We start from the raw sequence: 27,662 nt of genomic DNA, 5'->3' as shown, positions 1-27,662 counted from the left end.
GCTGGCTTTGCTGATCCCTCTTCCAGTTGACCTCAGCCTGAGCGGAGACGCAGAAGTAATATCCACCTTCCCACAAAGACGGCAGACATCATTTTCTCTCTCCGCCACAGAGCGAAGAAAGCCAAAACCAAGTGGAGGACCCGGACCCGGGCCCCCGGGCTGACTGAAAGGATCCATCTGACCTGCTGCGAGGCCGGGTCAGCGCCGGCTGCTTCCAGGAATCGGCTGAACCCCACGCTTGAAAGAGACCCTCCACTCTTCCCTCACCCTGCACACACTCCGCACACACGCTGCTTTTACCTGTTCAGCACAGCCCGCCTCTCCTTCCTCTTCAACCTTGATTCGCCGGATGACAGTCTTTCGCTTCTCACTCGATGTCATCTACAGGCCAACTGTTACCCGGGTCCCTGGCGCTTTTCAAAAGGGGCGAACAACCCTGTTTTCTTCCCCGAATTGAATACAGCCAGACACACGTCCCATCCACTTGCCGTAATGAAGCATTGTGTGGAACCGCACTCTAGCCATGATGTTCAGAGTATCCGCTGAGTGCTTTCCACAGTTACTGTGTCGACGCTTTGATCCCGCGTTTAAGCTCCCTCTTCGCTCGGAAAGAGGGGCCGGTTGGCTTGGAGAAAGGGCCGTGATGTTGTCTCGGCTGCTATTTAGGCGTCTTTACAAATGCCAGGTCTGTTGTGTTCCACCTCATTCCTCCCCCACCCCCGCCCCATGACCTAATAAAGGGCAGGTACGGCTGTTCTCCGAGAATGTCAGCGTGTCCGTAAAATGACCATCTCGGCTTTGAAACTAATTGGGAGTTAGCCTGGAGATATTCAGAGCTAACGTCGAGAGCTGTAAAAGGCTGATCAATAGGCAGTATGTTCAATCGATCGCTCACATGAGGTTAATTTCGTCACTGAGTACAACCAAGGTGTCCTTGAATGTAATTATGGATGCCTAAAGTGGTAAGAACTGTCAGATTCCCATCAAAGCAGGGGAGGGGAAAAAAAAAACACACAAAAAAAACAAAAAACAAACACATTTTCCACAAATATCCAGATATGCATACTTCACACACTGCTGCTGAAACTGCAGAATCCTGTGCTTAAAAAAGCGATAATTACCGTGATTCTGAGGTGTACCGTGCTGACTAAGTTTCAAGCTCACACCTCAACTACAGCACCCCATTGCATAAGAGAAGAAAAGAGTCAAAGAGTGGCCATCTAAAACAGGAAGAATACATTTAAACAGGATGAAGAGTCAAAAGACAAAATCACAGAAAGACTGCAAGTCATGCAGTATTGGTAGATGACCAATTGGGTGTTGTGCAGCAGAAGAACAGAGGAAGTGGAGTGTGAGAATCCTTCCTGTTTGAGTCAAGGGGGAAAAGTCACCACTTTCACATTCACCAGAACAAAGGGACAACTGAAGCCATTTTTCACAAAACAAGACAATTTTGAATCTGGATTCCACATCTTGACACCTTCAGCTGTTTGCATGCCATATAAATATTATTGTCATAATATCAACAGACAGAGAGCATGGCAGCTTTAGCTGGGCGAGCTAGCCATCGCTCTTTTTTCTTTTCATATTCCTTGGACTATCCTGAACTTGTTGATCTCCCTCCAGCAGCCACTCGACACTTTATGTGACGCCTATACTCGCTATTTTCCCACCTGCAGGCGCACTGCCCATGTCGCTTGAGGAGAACAGGGTCAGCGTAATCTCGGTTTCAGCATCCGTGGGGCACCTGGTCTGACCGCTACAGAGCGGTGAGACGGACCTGTTCACCCCTATCTTTCCCCGGCGAGGCTGAGCCAACTGTTGCCCCGCCGACGCGGACCTCCGGCAACCAGCCATAGTGCGACCAGGACACACCCAGCGGCGTCAGGGGGGCACTGGCTGTCGTTCCCGAACTATAGCATTTGGTGAACAACGTCAGCAGTACGATGCTCTCCTATGATATTATCCATAAAGAGGAGTATCAGAGCCGTCTACCCTTCCATTACTCCTCTCTTCCCAGCCAGGGTAAGGGGCCCTTCCCATCGCATCGCCCGATATTTCCCCTACAGATCAGGGTGATCTGAAACCCTGTCACAGGGCCCAACAGCACTCCCTCTGCCCCCTTCCCAATAAACACCACCATGTCTCTGGAGTGCACACTCCCCTCCCTCCACCTCCCAGGGACTCATGTTGCCTTGGCAGCAGCCTGCAACACATCTCAGCAGGTGTCCAAACGAGCAGAGTGCGTACTTCAAATTAACTACAATGATGACACTCTTCCGATCTGCTACACTGACTCAAAGCGGGAAAAAAGAAAACACTTCATCAGCGTTTCATCAGAACATCACAGCACATTGCTTTAGAAATCCATTACAAAAACACATTTAGAACATTAGACACATGAAACATCTGGGACACGCATATACACTTGATTTACTCGCTCAATCTCACATTAGATTTTTGTGAACTTGTACCCACAGTGGCCTTGATTCGAGCGACCGACTACGTTCCCCCCCAAACCTCAATACCAGCACATACAGCAGTGTATCGGCTGAACAGGACACAGTGCTGGAGCTACTAGTGTTGGAGCTGCTGACAGACTCTGAAGCACGGGCAGAGCAACAGTTCCGGCGCGGGGAGGGACGCAGACGCACGCGGGCGCCCGGAGCAGCTGGGAGACGGGCTGGGGCGGGGAGGAACACGCGCTGCACAGGCGCACGCTGACGCTCAGCGGGGAGAACAAGGCACCGGATGACAGGGTGATTAGAGGACAGATCGCAGTAATAACAGAGGGGAAAACGGAGCGAAAGAGACAAACGCTACTTTAAGCCCCCTGCGTGAGCAGTGAGGTCACAGGGGGAGAGCTCGACTGCGTACAGCATTTATCCTCCCCCGGCGAGGGGAGCGGAAAATCAATACGTCCGACCGGCACTAACAACATTAAACTGCACTCTCCACACAACCGTCGCCGGAGCGAAAACACGCACCTGACGACATTCCTCACGACTTTACACACACGAGCGCACAAGCAACTTATCCTCCGCCTTATATCCAGCACCGAAAAAAGAGATTCAACAAGGAATGGCTCAACAGTTTGTGCTAATATAAGCACTGCTCATATTCTAGATACAATAACTCTTTCTGTAGAAAGTGAGCATGAAAAAACCCTTATAAAAACCCATTCGCTTCAGTTTCACACCCATCAAATGAAGCATACTTTCTCATGCACGTACAGACAATGTATTGAAATAACAGTTCAGCAAAAGTACTCCGGACCACAGCGCACACCTACCTTCTGCATCTTAGCTTTCCTAGCGTTGAGCACCAGCCTTCTCCCCAGCTTCTTGGCATACCAGATAGAGGCGAACATAGCAGCAGGGTGGAGGAAGGCTCTTGGTTCAGAACAGGACGTGTAAAAGCTCTAAGGATGCATCAGTTCTGCTCGGAGCTGGCAGGGAGGCGTCTCCGTGTATTCCACAGGAGAGAGAGTCCGTTTGGGAGGGGTGGGGGGGGGAGCCAGGAGCAGGATGTGGGAGCAGGACCGGAGAAATGAGTGCACCTGTATCTCAGCGCTGTGGAGTCCGGTCTCTTTCCCTCCCTCCCTCTCTCTCCTTTTCTCTCTCTCGCTCTCTCTCTCAATCCCTCCCTCCCTGCCTACCCCCTCCTCTCGCTCTCTATGACACACTCTCTCTATCCCCTCTCCCTCTTCTCCTGGTCTGTGATTCTCTCTCTCTTTCTGTCTCCTTCTCTTCCTCTCTCTCTCTCACTCCCTCACTCTCCTCCAAACAGTTCCCATCTGTAGGTCTGTTTGCATATGGCGCATGCTTTCATATCCCGCTCTGATCCAGCCCAGGGCACCACAGCGCGGTTGCTGCTGATGAGCGGGGCGATCGACAGCCCTGTGCCCCACTCGGGCCCCCGCCGCTCGTCCGGAGCCCATAAAACTGAAAGGGCCATGCCCCTCAAGGCGCTAACCAAACGTTCATCTCCCTCTCAGGGGCATGACCTGCCAACACACTGGACTCCACGGACGACTAGTCTGCTGGTGGCGGTCTTTTTTTGGGGGGTGCTTTTTAACTGTGACTTTGCTGCCAGCAACCCAAACCAACCTTCTGGCCAGCTATGGGCCAGTGCAGTCAGAAAACCAAGGCCTCTCTCTGGGCAGCCGAGGTCTGGAAACAGGGTTGGTTCCAAAGCGACCGGAAACGCTGTGGTCTCATCCTGCAGGATCGAACCATGCCAGGGCATTCAACCCATCACTCCCACAACCGCCATTACACAAACAACCCAAACACAGGCAGTATCTACACCATGATAACAACACTAATAATGAGGGCACTACTTTCCCGCATCTACATATAACTGATATAAACGGTTTTAAAACCATAATTCCACATTGTCCACTGGCCCTGTTATCTCTGCTCATGGCATCTCATATCATTGTTACGCCGATGACACCCAACTCTTTCTCTCCTTTCCCCCATCAGATACACAGGTCTCTACCCGTATTACATTACATTACGTGGCATTTAGCAGACGCTCTTATCCAGAGCGACGTACAACAAAGTGCAAATCAAACACAAGAACAAGTGCAAAAGTGGACCTGAGAGGACAGTACTGTTCCGAGTCCTAGTGTAAACATACAGAAATTCAGAACCCTTGAAGAGTACAATCAACTTTCAAACTAGCATACCACAGTTGGCAGCTAGAATACAACAATAATATCTCCGCCTGCCTGAGAGACATCCAGAGCTGGATGGGCAACCACCATCTAAAGCTCAACCCAGGTAAGACGGAGGTAACCTTCATCCCTGCTCTAACCTCTCCCTTCTCTGATTTTTCCATCTCACTAGGGGATACCACAGTGACCTCATCCCCTAGTGCAAGAAACCTTGGAGTGGTGATGGACAACAGGCTGTCCTTCTCCGAAAACATCGCTACGGTGACCCGGGCGTGCAGGTTCTTCCTGTCCAATCACTCATCAAGACCTATACACCAGCAAGCCCCCTCCGTTCTGCCACTTCGTGCCGTCTGGCGCCTCCCCCTCGCCACACCTGCACTTCACGCTCATGACTGCTGTCTGTCCTGGTCCCACGGTGGTGGAATGACCTCCCGGTGGATGTCAGAACGGCAGAGTCTCTGACCTCTTTCAAGCGCAGACTGAAGACTCATATCTTCAGGCTACACCTTTCCCTCCCTAACTCACCACCATGATTAGCCTTATATATGTCATAGACTGTCATGGCACTTGTATAGTTGTATAGATATTGTTGTTTTTTGTATTAGTTATTGTATTGTTGTACTCAGGGTATTCTAGCTGCCAACTGTGGTATGCTAGTTTGGAAGTTGATGTATTCTTCAAGGGTTCCGATTATATCTGTATGGCTACACTAGGACTCAGAACTGTACTGTCCTCTCAGGTCCTCTTCGCACTTGTACTTGTGTTTGACCTGCACTTCGTTGTACGTCGCTCTGGATAAGAGCATCTGCTAAATGCCTTGTAATGTAATGTAATGTGACTTACACCAAGGAAATTAACTCTATAAAACAATCCATGGTGAAACTTAACCATTTATCATACAGTACTCCTCAGAATACTGATTGTGTTCCATTTTTGCCACTTGACTAACTTTTCTTGCTCCCATTAAAGCGATTAAAAAAATGGAGACAAAAAGTTTTTTTTAGTTTTTTTTTAAGGAATACTTTCGTAATAGGAAACTTGACAATTTGCTGACAGTGTGACTGTTCCTGTGAGGATTGTTCAACACATGAAACAGTAATATTAAACATATATTATATAATAAACACACTCAGTGAGCACGTAGACCTTTACACCAGCTTGTTAATGCAAATATTTCTGTGTGTATATTATACATTATGAGAAGCAGAGTGGGGCAGGACAGAGGTGTCGTTCCTCCTGTGGCCCACAGGGCGTTTGATTAACACACCTCCTGCGCCTTCATTAACACCCCGACCATTGCCTTAGCAAATACGAGAACCTGCTGCCGAGAGGCGTGTTATTGACAAGCCTTTAAATAACGCAGGTTAGTTTGCACCTCTGAAACAGTAACGGAACACTCCAGAAAGTCTGGGGACTTTGGAGCACTGCGATCTCGTAGGTACGGATTGAGAGTACATCTTTTTTTAAACGTGACGACTTTGGCTGATGCAGAATGTGACGGTTGAGCGTTCTGCGGAGGGGATTATACGGTTCGCCTCTGTGCGCGTCAGACACGGCGTCGAGTGGGAGCTTCAGGCCTGGTCACAGAAACCTCTTTCCAGTGCTTTACAAGAGTCGACGAGACTCCGTCCCTCCTTCCGAGAGAAAGCGGGGCCCTTTTTCAGCCGGTACCTGCTTATAAAGACGGAGCAAACAAAAGGCTTTTCTGTCCCAGCGGCGGACCTGGACCGTGCCCAAGCTACGGCACTTCATCAGACGAAGAACAGGCCCCCGACGTCAATGCGCCGATGCGTCTGTGCTGTTCCTGTAAGTTACAGCAGCCGCAGCACCAGTCCCCGTGCGGCCGCCTCTGCCTTATTATGTGGGCTGGAGACACCCCACAGCATATGAAGATAGCCATTTAGTCAGAAAGCCTGCCTTTATTTATCCGCCATTTTCAAGGGGACGGCAGACCGAATATCTCGCGGCAAGCAAGATACACGCTAGCGTCAACAGCAGCCATGTGTGAAACTTTAATACCCGACCGCTCCTGAAATTAATATTAAGGGCTTTCTGTATTATCTTGGCTCCACTGGATTTCCCTGTATGTGAGAGAGCCACGTCACATGATACGAGCACACAGTGGAGTGGAGGCATTCTGAGGGAGGGGAAGAGCTCCACAACGCAGCAACCATGGCGCTACAGTAAGAGGTTGGGCCATTTTCGGAGGCTTAAAAGCACCATTTTCAAGCCCTTCCGGATAATGGCTCCCAGTGTGCCAAGCTGTAACTGAATTTAGAATGGAGCAGCCGGCTACCCTACCGATTATGGAAAGCCATTTTAACAGTCCACCTTTACGGATTTCAACAACGTTACTCCTGCCATCTGGGAATAGCTGTCACTACTGTTAGCTACAATTTGGATGTGATATCAACAGTTCACATGCAATTTGCTGATGTTCCACCATTACAGGCTCCAACATGAAAGATTAATGGACTTTGCATGTATGAAGAATACATGCTAAATAAAGACTGTTTCTCTTTCTGGACAGAGGAATGCTCTCGCCATATACAGCAGCATATTCCATTTGAAATCTCTTGACAATAAAATACCTAAAATAAGATATACAGAGATGCACATTATTAGACTTAGGGTCTTGAACTGCACATTATTGTTATTCTTTGGTCAGCTAATTGGAAAAAACATTTCTGTTCATGTTATTGAAGCATTATTATCTTTTAATCTTTTTTATCATTATTATCTTGAAAGCAGATAAAGTTAATCTCAACGTTACACTTCAATCGTGAAACAGATTAACTTTGCATTTGTCTGTTGCCTTTTGGCTTAGGATGTAACCTACATATTTAATGTGCTTAATTTTGCATGACAAGAGAGACCATCAGAAGACAGTTGAGATCATTCAACGTGGGAGCAGAAATGAAATGTCCCCAACCCAAGGTTAGATTAGACAAGATTTATTTGACAATAAGAGATGCATGCAAGACTGTATTCATACAGTCCTTACATACATTTTAAATTGGCAAGGATAAAATACACAATAACACCCAGAGGGTTATTTCTATTGTGATTGAGAGGAAGGGGAAGGGACAAGAGGGGAAGGGTTGCATGTTAACTGAACAAAATCTGCTTTCTGCACTAATTAGCCTGCAAAATTACCCATCTTAGAACAATACATTTATAAAAAGGCTTTCTTAATCACTGTGCAGCCAGTTGCTGGTGCTAAATAATAAACTCTGCTATGCCTATTTGCTTATGGCAGTATTACTGGATATCCAAATTATGTAAAGGCTCCTTCAGCATAACTGGAGAAAAAACAAAAACAGAAATGCATTTCCCTCACTAAAAGCTTTGCATTTGCTCGTAGAGATTTCAACGTAACCCACATATCAAGACAGTTCAGAGTGACAGCATTTAAAAAAAAAAAAAAAGTAAATGGAAAGCTAATTCACAAAATAAAGGGAAACCGGTGTCGGCTAATTAACTTAATTAGCATGCATTTTTGACATAAAACATTCAACTGCATTTCTGGGTATTAGCACTCTGTCTGTTCATTTGTTACCCTTGCATCCACAATTTCTGATTTAAACAATTAGTCATTCACCATAATTGTTATTCTCCACATCAGACATTCTATCCTTCCTGCTCTTCCATCATTACTATCTATGAAGGAAATAGGACCAGTATAATCGGGCTAAATCTGTGTGCACATTCACATAGATTTAGCCATTTATAACATATTTACATTATTATTTCAACTGTGTCCTACTGTTGCCTAGACCAGAATATGTGACTGTACACAGGCTCTATCCAATGTAAAGTCAGAGTTAGTGTCAACTTTGCTGTCCCTGGCAGCCCTGAAGCATTCCAGTCGGCTGAAAATCTGGCACTGGCAAAGCCGGTCTGTTCAGCGCAGATAAGTGCAAATCATAAACAATTTGAAACATTTAACCGTAGACTGTGCGAATTACGACTGAGTCAAAAATGCTAATCTCCCAGAATTGTAAGTACAATATGAACAGGTATTCTGCGACCGAAAGTGAACAATGCACTTGAACTTTAGAAAGAACATCTTCTCCCGCATCCAGGACAAGCGCGACAGCCACTGAATGAGAAACAGACTGCGTGTTTTCATTAAATAGAAATTCTCCACACAAATCTGCACTCAGGAGCTCACAGGAGGAACAGAAAACACACATAATTGCTGTGTTTAACCAGACTGTTTTCATTGCTGATCCAGCCCATGAAAATAACTCTGGCTAAAATAATACAGCCAATTGAAATCTAACGCTAAATTGGAAAAAATTGAATGGAGATGGTGTGCGCATACGAGCTAACATTGTTATGTTCATTGTTGTTTTTTGTTTAATTATGCTCAAGCTTGACCAAGCGGGAAAAAAAAAAAAAATGTGATTCTTTTCCCAGGTACAGCAGTGAATATTAATGTTTGAACAGTCAGCGTAAGCAACATAATGACGCAGCGTTCTCCCCTTCACAACAGAATTACAAAGGCAGCCCGTCTGCCGATCATATGAATACCTATTCATCTCAAAGCAGAAACGGGCCTTGAGCAAATTACATCTTCTGTTGATCAAGCACTGGCATAACATTAATCTACAGCCTGCTGTGCATGTGTAACCTCAAAGAGAGACGGACCTATCCACATTCCCTCAACAACAGAGACGCAAAGGCCCACGCACGCACAAACTGGACACATCTATTATATTACTTGTCATCACCCTCGCCAAGTTAAACTGCTTCCGTTGCCAAAGCCTGCAGAGAACCCGATCGAGAGCTTTTTAAAATTCATGATGGAGACACGTACCGGTGCTCGCAGAATGCTTAAAAACGAGAGGGCCTGGACTTGATTTGACGAATGGCGTAAAATGGTTCCTTGACCATCTGCCACGGGCACCTCGGAGGGTCCCCGGTGGTCAGAGCGAGAGAGCGTCCTCGGAACGGCGCCGTAAACAAGGCACTCCAATCCCCCGGCTCCCCAAGCCCCCCTCCTCCCGCCATCCTTGGCCAGCCCACACGCACTTAAAGGAGCCCGGCATGCGTCAGCATTCACGCCCTCCTGGGCCAGCTCCACACCTAGCTCCCTACGCGGTCCACACCCAGCACCCTACCCTGCCCCGTACCCCCTACGCAGCATTTCTCCTCGTCCAATCCTGCCCGACTCATGGCTCACTCCGTCTCCAAAAAGGTCCCTGTCATCGTCGACCGAAGTGTCCATCAGGGCAGGGGGACTTGTGAAGACCGGCCGCTTGGTGTAACCGGAACATCCGCGCCGGACCGTCCGTGCTGCGCTGGCCCGACGGTGGGAAGCGATTCAACGTGCACGGCGAGGTTAATGGTGTCTGCAACGTCCTCGACGGGGGGATGCGCATGACTACTGAACTACAGGCCGAGGGAGAGGCCTCAGGGCGCTGTCTGGGCCAGTTGTTCCTACCGTCCACCCCCACACCTCCTCCAAGGAGATGCACAAACATAGGGAGGAGGGAAGGAGCTTCTGACAGGTTACACAGGGAGATTAGAGGACGCAGCAGAGACACGCAATAACCAGAGCTTCACGCAACAACCAGAGCTGCACGCAACAACCGTCTTATCTCCACTCCCCCACGCAAAAACCAATCAGGACCTGCGCAATCTGCTCTCACGCTGGAGTCAGGGGAAACCGGTCGTGGCCGCGCTAGCAGGCGAGGGGATCGCGTATCTCCCGCCAGTGGCCGAGCCTTGCCTGTCCAAGCCCTTGGCCTGTTCAGAAAATGCACCAGCACAACCCTTGGTTGTTATTGCTCCCTGGACAATAGCATCACAGAAGCTAACAAAATGAGGGACAGCCCCACAATTGCTGAAATTGCATGGCACAGACCTCGGTTGTTACTGTATACTGCACTTACAGCAAATATACAGCAAATACAGCTCATCTGAAAACAAGTTCTGAGAAAACCGTATGCTTGTCCACGGTTGCGCAGCAACGTGAGGGATTTGAGGTTAGATTTCAGGACTCAAGTTAAAAGTATGGTTATGGTCATAATTATGGGCGGGGGTGAAAGGAGGGGCAGCATTAATGCAATTGTCGGCTAATGGATCAAACCATCTTAGAATGTTCTGACGGTTACAAAATTGGTTACAGAGTACACAGATTTATCAGCAGAATTGAATAAATCAGAACCAAATGGATCTTATGACCACAGAAAGTGTGGTCATAAGGCCTATTCAGGCATGTTGGGAGTTATTCAGGCCTTATGGCATGTTAGGTGTTATTCAGGCCTTATGGCATGTTTGGGTAATCCAGGCCTTATGAAATGCTGCAACATAAAAAATGCACACAGGCCAGCATGGGTTGAAGAACAAAAACCCCCAAAAAACAACAGCTGAGATAAGACATGCTAGTATTTCATCGCCCTCTGAGGAAGACTGCTTTTTCTTCTGACCAACGAGATAATGCAGTAAAATAAGGGCTCTTTAAACAATTTTGTGTTATACTTTGGCACTTGAAAGATTACTTTGTTATTCTGCACTTGGAAGATGAGATAATGGCCATATGATCAATACTGTAGCACTATTAGTAACTTAATGATTGAGCTAGTTCGTTTGTTTTTCATCATAACAAGACAATGACATTGGACAGATCACATTATGTGTAAAGCGCACTAAATGTGAATATCCACACATCTACATCATGATCACATCATTACACAACAGACATCTAGAAAAACACACAATCCTTAAAGTAAGCAGATTCAATAAAAGATGAATGCAGAAAGACTCTGGAAACCTCATTACAAGGGCTACTTTCATTGGAAAAACGTTTCTGCGACAATAGAGAATGGCATAAGCGCTGCCTCTCTCATAGAAAATCAATTTCTGAGCATTGCATATGGTGTAATGGCTTCTCAGAGGGAGTCAACTACCACCTTTCCTATCCATTATTTCCTAACTTTCTGGGGAGGAACAACAATACAAACCAGAAAGCCCTCTGCTGTGTTGCCTTCTGAAGTGGAACGCGAGCGCTGATTTATGCAATCTCTCCCTCCGAGAAGCAATCGGCAGCCAGCTATTTCCTGTCGGAGGCCAGAGCGAGGGTCACCGGTGCTCAACGCAATAATGAAATGGCGGTAGTTCCTAGGCGCTCTCTTAAAAAGTCTGTGCGCCAACACGTGTCGGGGGTGGGTGGGGAGGGGTGCCAGGTCAGGAAGCCCGCTTTCAATGTCGTCCTCCTGCTATGGGGAGAGCTTCCTGACCAACCAGCGCTTGTTCTCCCTAACGAGGGGATGGCGGATTTCCATGCATCCGTTGCCAATTTGCTCCTTCGTGAACGGCCATCGTCCCGGTGAGATGAAGCCAGCCGAGGGAGTGCAATCGCAAGGCAGAATCGGACAAAGAGCACTGCAATATCCGGGGGGGGCTTAAGCGCTTAGCATGCCGGTGTGAAAAATGGCTACAGACAGGGGTCGATCAAATGCTTTGTTTAAACAAATGTCACAGACACAGAAACGGCACTGCAAACGACTTGTAACGCGTGATGAAGGCTGGGGGGACGCGGCACGCGCGTTACCGGCTAATCCCTGGAGGCTACAGAGCACCCTGTTCCTGAGGACAGTCCCTCACCGGCTGCACGGCTCACAGCGGGGCTCCCCGAAAGACAAATCTACAGGGACCAAACACAGCACGGAAAAAAACATTCTGGATTTCTGCTGAAAAAACTTCATTTCCTGGCAGGTAAACAACCGCATTTCGGAAAGGAAGTACCTTGGAAGGAAGGCCAATGAAAACAGAATTTTTTGCCATCTTGGCGGTGATATGCAGTGGATTTTTGACCAATCAAAATGCTGGTTGAAGTGGTCCAATCAGCTGACCAGTACTTGCCCCTAGACAACTGAATTTGTTCACAATTCACAGCTGCGGTTACCTAATAAAATTCATAAAACAACTAATATTCGAGATGAGTGACACAAAAATAGTGCATTCCTCAATCCGCTATGAATGGGGAACACTCGTTACAGGATAAAAGGTATAATTGTTCAATGGTGGAAAAACAATTTTGTCAATCAAACAAGACGAACTGACCAGATGTACTGCCCTCTGGGTACCCATTTCCAGGGCCTATTATTTCACTAGCAACATATTATGCCCTATTACATGATTCATCTCTGTTTGCATCATTAAGCTAGTCCTCCACAGCACTGCTTTACCAACAAATGCATTTATAAATTCACACGAAATAAAGTGTAATGCCAGGAAGCATTAGGAACGCCATTAAAACAAGGTTATGGGGTATACATCAAATTCGATTATTAGAATGATCTGGTTACCAGGCAACCACACTCCGCTCCCTACGCACAAGGCGTTTCAGACGGAGTCTGGCACAATGCCACTTTCCTTGTATGGACACAATCCCTCTCCGAGATGAACAGATTATTGTTTGTTTAATACAGATTAATGCTCTGAAACAAGTCTCTCCAACAGCAGATATTGCCTGAATTATCCCAATGTTTGTCATTCCTCTCCCTCTATGTAGGTGGCAATGTTATCAGCTAACCATATTGCGGTTCTTAGTCACCACAGTGAACTCATATTAATGTCTGCAAAAATTGGACTTGGTGCATCATAAATTACAAGGGACATATTGCATGGAGCTCTCAGTTCTGGCATCTCAGAATCAAGTTCCGTCAACTCAGCATATTATAATCTATTCGCAATGATCTGATAATTTATTTCTATTCCACATAAAAAGCAATTCTCCTGTAGAAGACTGTGTGGTACACTGAGTTCATTCAGAGTTCATGGGTCATAGAAATGCACTAAAATTAATGTTCAAGTCCTCCGGATTACATCCTGTTTTTATCATATACAGTATAAGCTGCCAAACAACTCTGCTTTTGACAAGTATAAATAAAGGTTGGATAAGACGCCTGCTCACGATCAAACCTGCCAGGGAACAGTGCAGACCTTGAACAGTGTTTGTAGAGGAGAGAAGGCTTTGATAGCTTCACAACATCTGAAGGTACGAAATGACAAATCAAATCAGTCTGTGACCGCGAAGGGTGACTATAAAAATCACAGTACTTCTCTTCATAACGAAAAGATTTTTAGGCGGTTGGGGACTACATAGACAATGCACTTTATGGTTAATGGACTCCAGAGGATTGAAGTGAAATGGATGTAAAGATGGGTTTCTGTATAGGTAACTGGTAAATACCTGCATTTGTGTGTATCCAATTAAATCACGATTGCTTTTTCCATATTTGCCTGTCTTGACAGATTTTTCTCTTATAGAAAGCCCCTTTAAATATAACGAGGGGAATCCATTTCAGTTGTTGTTGACCCCTACAACCTACGTACAGAATTAATGTCAACTCCGTCTGATTTTAATAGGATGAACCATGGACCTATTACTTATAGACATAGTTTACACTTCATACGGCCTGAGGCATATGAGACAACAGACAGAACTGTAATTGTGTCAGCCTTTCAGAATAAGACTCACTAGAATATGAAATATAAATGTTTTGACATCACAATTATATTGTCTAAAACATAAAAAGAACATGCGCGCACGACTGCCCTCTTTACTGCATATCTGTAGTTTGGGTCTATATATTATAGTGTGTATTGTAAAACCACTAAGCGTAACCATTTTGTGACCCAAATTCTATTCAGTACTCGTGAGACCACCAACGCATGCAGTGCTGTTAAAGCAAATGTACTCATCGATTCACTGCTGTCATTGCTAATATACAATGGATATGAGCCTCATAGTTTAATGACCTTCTAATCATACCCTTCATGATCAGAATTCATATCCTGCAGAAACCAGAGTATGTGGTAATTCTACTGTCATTTCCTTCAGTGACACATCATGAGCTCAAAAATCCTGATAACTGCCTTTTCATAGCCTTTTTGTTTTAACGCTGTCTACTATTCTTAATCTAAACACAGCAAGAATTTAGACTATGTGAAACAGTTCATTTTCTTTTGCATTCCCACAACAACCATGCTAATTTATAAAGAATGATGAAATATGAGAGCATTTTTAATATATTCCTGAGCAATAAATGTCTAAATAATTATTTGACCATGTTGACCAAATCCTGTCATGAAGGCTTTCTTGAGTAATGGCAAAATGGAATAGCAGCTGATAATGTGATTTATGCAAGTATCATGACTAATTTGCATCTCTGAAAAACAATAAATCTTTCCTCCACACTCCAGGCTCAGTGGATAATATCACTGGCATGAAAAATACTTTTTCCAACTTAAGAAAGCAACTAAGTACATATAATTCCACAGAAATTCATGGACATTTGTAATGGTGAGAAAAAGTACTGTGCTCTATCAACAGCAACAAACAAGGCATTCAAAACCAGTACCTATGAATGAACTAAAAGCCAATATTTAGCCTGCAATTGTATATGAACTAAACTTTTACCAAGAACGTCATTCTCTTTGTATGCAATAATGTGTTAATGAAATAGACAACCAAACTTTCATCAGCCAAGAGGAGACAATCTGGACCTGCAGCAAAGCACACAAAGTAGGCCTCAAGACTGAAGTCAAGGTCACACACTCAAATTCTAATTATTCACTCACATTGATTACTGTTGGTAGCTCTGGTGGTAATTGTGTTGAACTTAATAGCCACTATAAATTAATTACCATAAAATTGTATTAATAATGACACATCCCAGCTGTTTCCATCACAAATAAGCATGTGCAATTTCTAAGCTCAATACTGTTTGACATCATGCCAGAATCAACACTGACTGAATGTACACATATAGTGTAACAAGGTATACAGAGGCATTGAACAGCAGAACTGTACCATACAGTACATGCAGCACTATGGTGCCCTGTACTACATCTGTACTGAAAAGGAACATTATGATTTCATAATCATAATTTTATCACCTTCATAAATTTAAATGCAGCAATTATCTGTAAGGGCTGAGGGGGGGTCCACACCTTGCCCTCCTTCCCAGATCCCACCTGAGCGTGCTAAATTAAGACTGTATGCGTGAGCAGTAAAGAGGGAGTCTTCACATCAGCACAAGTGTTTAGAGTAGCTATACCCCGAGTTACAGAGCCCAGTATGGATTTGAGTTCACCCAGGCACCATTACTGGTCTCATTAACATATGGTCTTGACCATATGGTCTATAACTGTGGCAAGGCTATTTCGTATGAAAAAATGACCCTGCTTTATTTATTTATTTTTTACCTTGAACACACACTCACCTGCAATCATTCCGTCAACTGCTGTACCTTTTATCTCAGACGGTAGAGAAATTGTCTCTCTGGCATTGGGGTGACAACCTCTAATCTCGATGACTTAAAGAAGAAGCAATAAATAAATAGCATCAAAATTCCAACAAAATTCTCCGAACTATAATTATACAATGCAACAATTTCTAAGCAATAGGAACCAGAAATTACAAAAAAGCAGTTTCTCTCAAAAGGAAAGCAAGTGCATTTTGCCAAACGTCTTCTTAGACGACGACTGCTTGGCATCATAGCATCTTTAACCTGTGTAGCATTTTTTAAAGCTCGCTATACATGTCCTAAATTCCCTCTGGATGTGAGCCCTGACAGCAGGCACCAGAGCCCTAAAGCTGGATGCTGTGACAACAGACAGGCACAGCGTCTCTATTAGAGCAGCGCTTACCAACAGTCCTCTCTCTTGTCAATCAATCTGGCAGGTGGAGCTAGACAGGTGTGCAATAAGCTCTCACTGACATTTTTGATTTGCACTAAAGCGAGTGGCTGCGAACGAGAACGACCAGCCAATGAGGACGCGGCAGCCTGAATTACACGGATGTGGGATGTGTCTACTGAATGTAATTTGCCTGTCCAAGTCAACATGTTACTTAGTGCAGCAAAAAAACGAAAAAAAACCCTGCTCTCCCCTTGCCTACTAGAGAGGCCTTGACTGTCATGGGAACGCAGCAACGACATGACAGCCTTCATGAGCTCAGAATAGAGAGGGGAGGGGAGCCTTGAGCTGCGTCTTAAGCTGCCACATGTACGGAATACCCAAAATCATTTCTAAATGAATGAGCGTTGGCATGACACCTGAGAACCCTCAACATATGCCTTCTAACAAATTAATGAGTTCTTTTCTATTAAAAGCCCCTTGAGGCAAATTCATTAAGCTTTTGCTTGAAGGCCCAGGATCTACGATTTTAGTTGCAACAGACCTAAGCAATGCAAAGGGGAAGAAATCAATTAGTAAGTCAATGTCAAAAATTAAAAGCCTATTTTCAGCTATAAATAGCAGTAGCACTCAAACAGTGCCTCAGCTCTGTTTGAGGGAATTACATCAGTATTGTAGGTATCGAAGCACAAGCTCAGGTTGCTTCTGAAGCGTGATTAAAATGAATCGTATTAGAACTGCCACACATAATATTACTTTGTAGAGCTGCAAGAGACTAGAGATCATTTCTTCAGTACAAGAGAACACTGCTCCTACATCACATTCACATTCTCGAAGAGCACCTTAAATTCATCTCCAGGAGAAATCAAGACCTATAAATCCACTAACTGCCTTTAGGCTGACTGATATTTGCTGAACTACAGCCTTGTATTTCCACAGTAAATGACCACCCTTGCTCCCTCCACTACATTCCTCAGTCAACCCTTATCCACACAGAGACAAGAGGAGTCAGAGGAGGACCATTAGCTGCACAGTTAGCACTTTGCACTGAGAGAAAATAAAAACTCAGAGGTAATGTTCTCTGGGGAGAGTTTGGATGGAAGCACAGGCACATCTCCATACACTCGACTCTTCCCCAGAGGGACCGGCTCGTAATTAAGACCGTTCCTCACACATAAACCCGATTCCTCTGATAAATACCCCTCACCGTCTCTGTCCGAGCTTATAAAAGCAACAAATATCACTTAAGCAGCTCCGTGCGGCTGACTGATATGGGGGTAATTGTGTCCACGCAGCGACAGACATTTTCAGGGGGAGATATAATCAGGGGCACGGGACGACAGATCGATGACCTGACGAGGCAGATGAATCACGCTCCGTTTGCGCCTTTCCCTCGTACTGACGTCCGACACTCCTCACCACGTCTAAGGCGAATAGAGCTCTCACTGGCTACTCAGTTCCAACGTTGTATTAAAGCTATTTTTCATTTTAAGACCCAAGGCCAAGTAACAAATAGGAATATAGTAATTCACAGGCACCGGCCAGTGTGTTATTCACGTATAATGGAATGAAACTCTCGCCATCCTTCTTTCACTCAGCATAAAAGATTTCCTTCGCCGGTCAAAGCCCGACGAAAGCTGGAAATTACGTTCGGAGTAAAAGTCGATACTTATTCAATCAGAGAGAGAGGGGGGGAGAGTGAGAGAGAGAGAGAGAGAGAGAGAGAGGGGGAGAGCAAGAGAGAGAAAAAGAGAGCGTGCAGAAGAGAGGAGGCCAGGAGAGGAGGGAGGTGGAAGTTTGAGGACAAGTGGGGCCCAATTGAAAAGGATCTCAGACACGTGGCAATGGGCACATTTTTTTGTTGGGGAGTGACCTTCCAGAAAGAGCAGGCAAGTGAGGGACCCCCGTTCATCACCCTGCTGCCTCCGACGCTCTGATTGGACGACTTAAGCACAGCCACACTTTATGCTCCATGAGCTGACTTCTGTGTGGTCTGTCTGAAAAGTACCACTGAGACTTTACAAGAGAAGGCATTTCAAAGGTCAAACTCTCTCCCGAAACGACACAATAACAGCACTACAGCTTCTGCCACAACCTACGCTCTCAGAAAATAAAGAAATACCTCAATGTTGTGCAATTTTCTACGCCATATTGGAGACGTCAATTCTCCTTTGATGAATCAATACAGTGGCCTTCGGTGCAACACAGCTTAAAGAATGCATGTCAGGGCCGCCTGAGACCATACCATACTCTTCGTCCTGCATCATACCTCAAGCTCCACAGTTATCAACCACCTTTTCTCAGGAAAAAAAATAAAAGTATAAAACAGAACAAAACTCAAGCTACATCACACTCAGCCAACAGAGGAATTCTATTAACATAGCTGCTCTGCGCCGAGTAACTTATCCTCCAGATCACTGGAGCGACAGAGCCATTAGCAAATTACCAATTATTGCATTTCCATTTTTCAGTAAAATGGAAAAAAAATTCTGTTACTTGGAAAAAAACTGTGCCTTTCCAGATGAAATACCACTAATTAAAGGCATAAATAATAGATAATGCAGAATTTAATCCAAGTTTAATGTAGAACTTAAGCAAAGAATTTCAAAACCCGGGCCAAAGATGCATTGCACACAGTTCTCCATTGATCTCCAATACAGCAGTGCATCAATGCAGTTAAACAGATCTCCAAACATTACCGGTTCCCATGAGAACACTGGAAAAACATTGTCAAAATAAAAGTCCCACTTGCCAGGTAGCTTGCTGCAGTCAGACCCGGGTATGTTAGATCAAAACGGGTAACCAGCGCAGGCTGCAGGTGAGAGATAAGAGACAGAATCACTAGCAGGTTCACCTGGATGATGGTGCACAAGATGGTGAAAATAATCAATTTTAAGAAGGAACATTTGAATGAGGTCCCAGTCACACTGCATGCGCCATGGAGGCTGGGTGGGGGCAGGAGAGGTGGATGAAGGTGGGGGAGGGGTGTGAGGGGAAGAGTCTGGACTTCCTCCATAGCGAGGATGAGGAAGAGCCTCTAAGAACCGCCCAGCGTACAGCAGAAGGACCAACAAGCGATGCCGCACCCCTGGAAGATGACAGAGAGCTGTACCAATACTGTATCCCTGCGAGAACATTGCTAGCTAGAGCTCAGATGTCACAGTAACTACTGTAGAAGGAAGCCCCAGAAGCTTCCATCCTGTTCAATGCAGGTAGCGAGAGCTGGGAATTGGACGTTAACCGTTACCATTAGCAGCACAAGGAGAGGAGCTCCCACGTGACACTGTGGAGAGGGGGCACAGAGCAAAACAGAGTTAGGGCTTTTTAGCACTTCCTTTGCCCTTCGCCAATCTGGGTCGCTAACAGAACACACGCGCTGCATCCAAAGTATTTTCACAACCTTTCTCTGCAACACCCAAGCAGTATCACCTGACTTTGGCATCCAGATACCGACGGTAAGCAGAACTACAGCACTGGCAGCACAATGACCTTGAAGCACTATTTCAGTAGTCATGTCTCAGTTTATTGAGAACTTGTCACCAGTAGAGGAGGGAAAAAAGGGATGCTTTTCCTGTGCTCGGGAGTCCAGCTGTCCAAGAACACTCACTGCTTTTATGGTGTTAGGAAGGGAGCTTATGCAGATATAATTCCTTCAGTAACATACATTGTCTGTGTATAGCCATAACAAGTAAGAAAGCTATTTGTTTAAATCCACGGACATGTTGCCTGAACCGAAGGTCATTCTCAGCAACAACTGCTGTGCGTAGAGGCAACTCGACAGCTTGCGATGGGCTTTATTTCTGATACCAAAAAGAACCTGAAGATAAAATGCAGACTACAATGTTGCCTGCAAACAAATGGCAGGCATTTGTCTTGTGCCTCTGCGCTCAGGGGGGAGGAAGAAAAAAAAAAAAGCTTGAGCTTGTGCTTTTCCGTCATCTCCGTCAAGCCTTTGCAGAGAGAGCGCTGAATTTGTCAAAGTGACTATTCTCACCCTTCCGGAACAGTCCGCAACAGCGCTGTCAAGATTGTGACGTGAGGGAAAGACTGTCACTTAACTGCTATCTAACCCTCAGCTATGCGAGTGTGAGTGTGCCGTGCCTCTCTTTCCCCTTTACACGTGTAACCGAGCCAAATGGGCTTCAAGAAGGCAATGATACGGACGCACGCCCCCCCTTATTCGACAGGAAGGCAACAACACCTGAAGTCTGCAGGTGTGGATCAGCGTGGCAGTCGCAGTTGTTTTGCAATGCAAATCCCAAGTGCTGAATGTTTAGCCACCGTCTGTTTTCACCAACAGGGGACCTACTTTAAGTCCTACCATACTGTACGCAGCCAGCTTGTGTTAGCCCACCCACTGACAGGGGAATTTAAAAACTACTTCTATTTTTTAGTCACTGTAAACAATAAGACACTGTAAGACACTGACAAACAAATTCCGACGCTATCCCAATGTAGACAACTTTCCAACTGTGGGATGTTTGTCTCATACCTCGTTAGAATCATCCCGTCTAAACTTTGACAGTTTCCACTACCCAAACTCCTGTGGTTTACAACAGCTTGCTTGCTATTTGCTGTGGTGCTAAAAATTTCACCAACTAATTACACAGCTGAGTAGCTATAGTTGAATAAAATGAATTAGATTATTCATTGAAGTGCTTGTCAGCTAACTGGGCACATAATAATAATTAAGATAATCTCTGAACAATAAATGCCACTTTTTGGAAGTTTGACCATGTTTAAATTATCGTTTCTCTAATCCACATGCTGGAAACAAGAGCCAACGACAGTAGCCGTTTTTTCAAATATCCTGTGTAATAATTAGATACCTTTTTACTGTAAAACTTTGTCATATTGCTTTGCTTTAAACAACATAATTAATTTAGTGAACAACAGTCTAACAATGCTAGAAAAATAATCTCACATAAAGCTGCACAACACATGCATAAACACTTTCACACAAAGCTGTTTATGCATGTAGTTATCACATACTACAGATTTCACATGGTATTAGCACCATTTCTACAGCATCCAACATCCAATTATACAGCATCCAGTTGCTGCCGACCCTATTTGTTATCCCAGAGCACCAAATGAAGACTGTTGTTTAATTTCAGCCCTATAGTACTCGTAATATATCAGGCCTGGTACTACAGCAGTTCAATGTCCGTAGTAGTACTATATCAGACCTGGGCGTTATACCTGAAATAAACAGATATATAGGCAAAGAGAACCTTCCTGGTTTCGTGCTCGGAAGATCCAGCAAGACACAACAATCTCATTCTCAAAATGAACTTACAACAAACTCATGCAAAATAAAAACTATAAATAAATACAATATATAAACGGACTAAGACCTTTTGGAGCTTAAAGATGACTAAAATATGGTTTTTTTTTGCCATGATTCTGAATCACACAAGTATTATTATGAAGCTACTCAGAGAGCATGCAGTAGGAACAGAAATGTGTGGTGTATTCATATACAGATAAACACTCAGTCTGATAGTATGCAGTTTGAACTAACGCCACAATTAATTTAACCTGAGGATCAGGCTCCACCTAGTGGTGATCAGCTGCATCACCTCAGAGCTGGGAAACTGCAATCCAATCGGAGGTACAAAACCAGGGCCCTGTCCGAAACGGCTTACTTGCTTACTGTTCCATGGGTATATTGAGTACATTATTAGTTATTAGTAGATTATAACGTTGTTAAGTAGGGAAAAAGTTTCCCTCAATGTAGGATGATTGTTCACGTATTTCCAGCGTTTCGCTGAGTGTGGGCGTGGCCCAAACTACCGTGTCCTGGAAATATGTTGTGTCGACTAAACATACTGCAGACTCTCCCATTCTATTTTCCATCAGTACAGCTGAATGGCGTAAGACGCCCGCCCTTGTAATAAAATGCCCCCGCCGCTTCCTCGATGATCTATTCGACTGTGACTGGACCTAAAAAGATGGCTCTGCCTCTTTCTCTCTGTGGGACCTCCTAAAAAGTATGGTTTACTTACTCGAAAGTCTACTTGTGAATACACTCACGAAAATATGTATATTACTGTACACTATACAGAGAGAAAATTTCTCCAACTTAACTCCCTCATGCACAAACTCATGGTCTGCATTTGGGAACACACAGTACTACAGTGTACTAATATAAGTAAGCAGTACGTTTAGTAGACAGTAAATATTTTGAGGACCCGGTAGTTAGGAAGCTGTTTTTAGAAGACTGCCCAGGTCTTCAAGCACCCTTAAACATTAACTGTACATCCAAAAACGGCAGGACAAAACACTGATTTGACAGGAAAACATGCGGTCTGAAGTGACAAACTCCGAAAGCAAGCAAGCAAGCAAGCAAGCAAGCGAGCAGAATCATGTTACCAGGTTGTGCGTGTTTATTTTATTTGAAAGATCACAGAAATCAGAACTTCAGGTGCACCATATGCCATCTTTGAACAACTATTTACTGGCTGCATTTACTGCCGAAGTGTGTAGACTGTATATACGTATGTAGTACCTAAGACTGAGCTTATGGGAGAGGGTACAAGACCCATATTCAGGACAGTCATGACCCACACGTTCACTGCAAAAATATGCTAGACATCCCAAATTCTGTCTTTGTGGTGTTATCACAAAACCAGTCTGAGACCAGGTTGTGTATCAATAGAACAGCAGAAGTATCAGATATACCTTAGCAATATTAATAACTATCAAATACAATTTCATAAATGTCTGAAAAGGTGTTTATTTTTGTAGATACTGTTTTTAATTATTAATTACTTACTCATCTATGAACATTTTCCATCAAATTTGGAATGCCAAATCATACTCGCAGTCGATTGGGAAGAGCACGTCAAGCCAGCCTACAAATCGAGCTTGCACAGCTATGAGCTGGCCTGGGGCACTACAAGCCAATAGCCTATTTGACAAGAAAAAACATCTGTTTTTAACGAATACCTAGACAATTCACACACCATAACAGTTACTTCTGTCTACAGTAAAACCTTTTTTTGTTGCTGGCTTCCTTTAAACTTTAAATGTACAATACGGTCTTATTTGTGTGCTTAAATTAATACACGATTGACATGAATAAATACTGGAAAATGTAAAATGCTCTGGGTGAAATATCTGTGTATCAAGCTCAGTAGAGACAGCCAGAATGATTTAGTTGAGGTTTTGTCTGATTTGACAGCTGCCCAAGGAGTCTGATAATTCCAGAATTAGAGGCTAATGCTATAGCATCACCATAGCAACCGATGCCGTAAGGTCACTCCAATCCCATTGAGTTTGGAACCCAGTCTGGTTCGGCAAGATGCAGGAGCAGGAGACCCCTCCAAAGGTCACACTAAAAGCTGGGCTCAGTCAGAGGCTCAGCTAGCCCAACTCATCTGCCTGAAGGGTCACCTACAGCCATACCCTCACCTGGCCTACACAGCCTACAGCCTAAACCCCAGTCCTGGAGACCTACAGGGTCTAATTTCATTGTTACTTTGCACTTAATCAAATAGAGCAGTCGATTGCACAGTTAATTCACCTCACCTGGTTATCTGGGTCTCAACAGGGTGGTGATTTTAAGGTGAAACCAAAAACCAGCAGACACAGTAGCTTTCCAGAACCAGGGTTGGAGACCACCAGCCTTACAGCTTAGCAGGTTTGCGTCCCTGCGGATACTTTCGAGCGCATGCAGCCTCTTCACGCGCTGGAGGAGAGCGAACGGCCTACCCCGCGGCCGTCCATTCTGAACGGACGACCCCCCAGAGAGGCCTTTCAGAGGCGTTCTCCGCTCCGGTGGAAACGTGCCCCGTTCGTAACGGCAGGCGGAAGCTGTACGCATCTGGCTTAGAGAGGCTTTTACGGAGACTCGGGGTGGAGAAACGATGGCTCAGCGAGGATGAGAGACAGAGGAATGGAGAAACAAGAGACGGAAGACGGATAGAGACACACTTTGCACCAGGGGAGAGGAGGACCCCATGTAACAGTCACACCGTAGCCCGACCCCGCGCACTGACCTTGAGCGGGGAGATGTGTGAGTGGGAGACGTAGCCGTGGACGTTCTCGATCTCCGACAGGTTCTTCTCCGACACGTGCACCAGCTCCGGCGCTCGAACCTCATTGGTCAGACGGGGGAAGCCGTGATCCAGCGGGGGCGAGTCTTCATCCTGGTACCTGTACTGCTCGAGGGGCGGGAGGAAAGGGCAGACGGGCCAATCAGAAAGACTGCTGAATAGACCACACAAATCCCAGGGTGTCACTTTCCCACTTAAGAGTAGAGAGTAGGTTATTAGTCTTCCTAAAGCAGAGCACATGGTCTGCACCACACACCCACTCAGAAATAAGGACATGGTTAGAGTACAGCACATTAAAGTAATTAAAGTGCACACTAAAATCTCTAACCGCAATGTAATCCAACTCTGACACAATCCATATGAGTCTGTTATGGATCTCATGTACTATACTGTATATTTAGTTATATAATGATATATTGTATAATGTCTAATATGAATAACAATCTTCACATGGAACTAGTTCTCATTTTCATTATAAATGACATAGAGATCACTTTGCTCATCACTTTACCATCAGCGACAATGTGACCCGGAGCTTTTTTCAGAGATAGCAATGTAGCAATGACAAATGGGTGATGTTTTTCCATGTCAGAGTGAAACCTGAAAATGATGTTTCATTGATGGCACACATTTTTCTCCTCAGTCTAAACCTTGGCATGCTTTAAATTTTAGAGCTTTCAAAATATTCTGGCTTGATATGTCCACACATAAAATTTGAGTGTTTGTGTGTGCGTGCACGCGAGTCTGTGTGTGTGTGCGCACGCAGGCATGTGTTTGTGTGCGCACATATTTGTGTGTGCGTGCGTGTTTGTCAGAGATAATTGGTGTAGAACATTGGGACACGAGGCTGGTGAAACAGAACGGGAGAGGGGGAGTGAGTGTTACTGCCTGTCGAACAGAACAGTGTGCAGAGATCTGTAGGGATATATTGCCCTCCAGCGACAGATGATGCCAGGAGGAGAGATGACAGTGCAGATTACAACTCCACAACTTTTACATGCCTCCCCGGACCTGTCCGTTATCCCGGGAATATAACATGCAGCGATTACCGCTGTTTTTTATTATCGTGTGCACTGTATGTGTCTGCCTACCTGGTGCTACAGGTACAACATTACCCCTGCGCATGCGTGCGTGCGAGACGCATTAGCGTCGCTGCGAAAGACCCGCTGATTGCACGGCTGGACGCTTATTTTTTAGGTCAACAAAGTCTGTTCAATCCTCTTGAAACAGCCCCAGTGAAGCCTGGACTGTGGATTTAACTTTAATGCTCTTCTGCTCTTCACATCGATCTGATGTAGAGTGCAGCTTACTCACAAAAGCTCACAAATGGAAGACGCCGGATCTAGACAGAATATATGCCAAAAAAGAAGATTATATGACTTCACCCTAGGCTCGTCTCTGAATAGTGGTGAAACGTTTTATATTTTAAGATAGAGGTCTTTCCGCAACTATAACTTTTTCAGATTTTTTTTTTTGCCTTTTTTTCAGAAAAAACTCAATGGAGAAACTAAAGCCCTGGTTCTCCTTTCTCCGAGGTAATTAGTGACTGGCCAGAATGTCTTCAAAACTGACTCCCAGATAAAAGGTGAGAGGAAAACCAGGAATTAGTCATCCAAAACAGTGTGACAGTGCTTCAGATAAGTAATGATATCTAGGCAAGAACTGAAATATCAAAGACCAAATGTTCTGGAGATGGTGCTGACATCATAACCTAACTTTGGTGAAAATTTTATCTCCAGGTTTTTTCACAAATCACAAATCAAATGACAACCTATAAATAAGATATCACAACCATTTCTATACGACCTTGAGAAATGGAAATGGGGCCGTCAAGGTCATGGAGTCACACAACTTAGTAGTGTGTAATTTTGGTTAGAGGGGTTTCTTATGAGACAAATCAACATGTCAAATGTCATTAAAATCTGTAACAATGCGTGCCAAAAGTGCAAAAGTGTGTTGAGTTGACATGGAATTACCCCAAGATGGATGCATCACACACACACACACGTTCAATGATCCTTATGGCCCCTGGTACATGCCAATCAAATCCAAACCCCTCCCACCCAGGGATCCCCTTAGAGCCACCCTCGTCTTTTGAGACACAACACTGAATACGAGTTTGGACTTTCTTCTCAGTGACCGGCCCATGATTGGTGGAAGCAGAACGGAATGGTCTGGTCGGTGGCGTGGATGAGGTGGATTAAGCTCGGGGGCGGGGCATGGATGGCGGGGCGGGGTGACCAGCCCCTCTCTCACCCAGGGCGCGCTCATCAGGGCGGGGTTCAGACATGTCGGGGGCTGGGGGGTGGGCGGGGAGCCCTGCACCGCGGCCGGCCTGTTCTGTGGACAGAGAGAGGATTCCACGGTGACCACTCCAACGGCGGGAAGAGAGAGAGAGAGACTCACACAGACCCCACAGTGGCAGCAGGGGGGGCAGACGCTGACCCATGGCGCTCATTTTTTAAAAACCCAGCGGATTTCTTGAAGCTTGCACAAGCACACTGACACGGGTAAACCACGACACCCAGCCAAGACACAGAAATGGACTTCCACAATGCGTTAGCAGTGACAAGAAACATACATGGCCATCACAGGGAGGAGGACATTTTCAAACAAACAAACAAGCAAATAAATGTCCTTGGTTACCCTGGTGTAAAATCCAGCTATGACCAGCTTGAAATACCAGCTACCAGCTCTTTCAAAGCATAGCTTGAGCTGGTCAAACCATGTTGAGTATAGAGCTGGTCTAACTGGTCAATCAGCAACTCACTCAAAACCGAGCTTGAGCTGTTTTTTACAGCAGGGTCTACTGACTTAAGCAATGCAAAAACTGACAGCGGAAGCAAAATCTGTTTTTGCCTTCAAAGAGATAATTTTATACACTAATTACAGTTTTCAAAAACAGACATTGCCCACATCCAGAGGACCTTATCAGCTTTCTGAAGATAACTGGCCAACAGCACTTGAGAAAATATTCTAGAGTTACGCCATTATTACCCACAATTGGGTGCAAGACCTAAAACAAGGATGTTTTATGCCAAAATACATTTAGTACACTATCCCACTGGCTACATTTAGAAAATAAACAGATTTTTACAAAAATAGTCCAGCAAGAACTTTAAATAACTCCCTTGACTGCACAATATGAACTACTGAAGGGGTTTAAAGATAATGGTGAAATGGTAAACTACAGTATATCATGTTCCCATGCAATACATAAAATAGGCCACAAGAGGGACTTCCGACACAAAAACCCCCATCAACGT

The 27,662-nt window shown here is 45.0% G+C and overlaps 1 protein-coding gene across 5 annotated transcripts in view; it reads right to left on the bottom strand.

Moving 5' to 3' along the window:
- dlg2 (discs, large homolog 2 (Drosophila)) overlaps positions 1–27,662 on the bottom strand; it is a 239,252-nt gene that overhangs the window by 119,415 nt on the left and 92,175 nt on the right. For 3 of the 5 annotated variants that reach the window (XM_061247616.1, XM_061247619.1, XM_061247617.1), the window contains exons 5-6: positions 26,653–26,736; positions 24,340–24,501 (exon numbers count right to left, since the gene is read on the bottom strand). In XM_061247616.1, coding sequence (XP_061103600.1) covers positions 24,340–24,501; positions 26,653–26,736 — 246 coding nt within the window. Of the gene's footprint in view, positions 1–3,292; positions 3,418–24,339; positions 24,502–26,652; positions 26,737–27,662 lie in introns of those variants that run through there. The other 2 variants (XM_061247620.1, XM_061247621.1) reach the window with 2 other exon arrangements.

Source organism: Conger conger, chromosome 7 (assembly GCF_963514075.1).
Source record: "Conger conger chromosome 7, fConCon1.1, whole genome shotgun sequence".
In the NCBI taxonomy this organism is placed as follows: Eukaryota; Metazoa; Chordata; class Actinopteri; order Anguilliformes; family Congridae; genus Conger; species Conger conger.
This window is presented reverse-complemented; position numbering and strand designations above follow the sequence as displayed.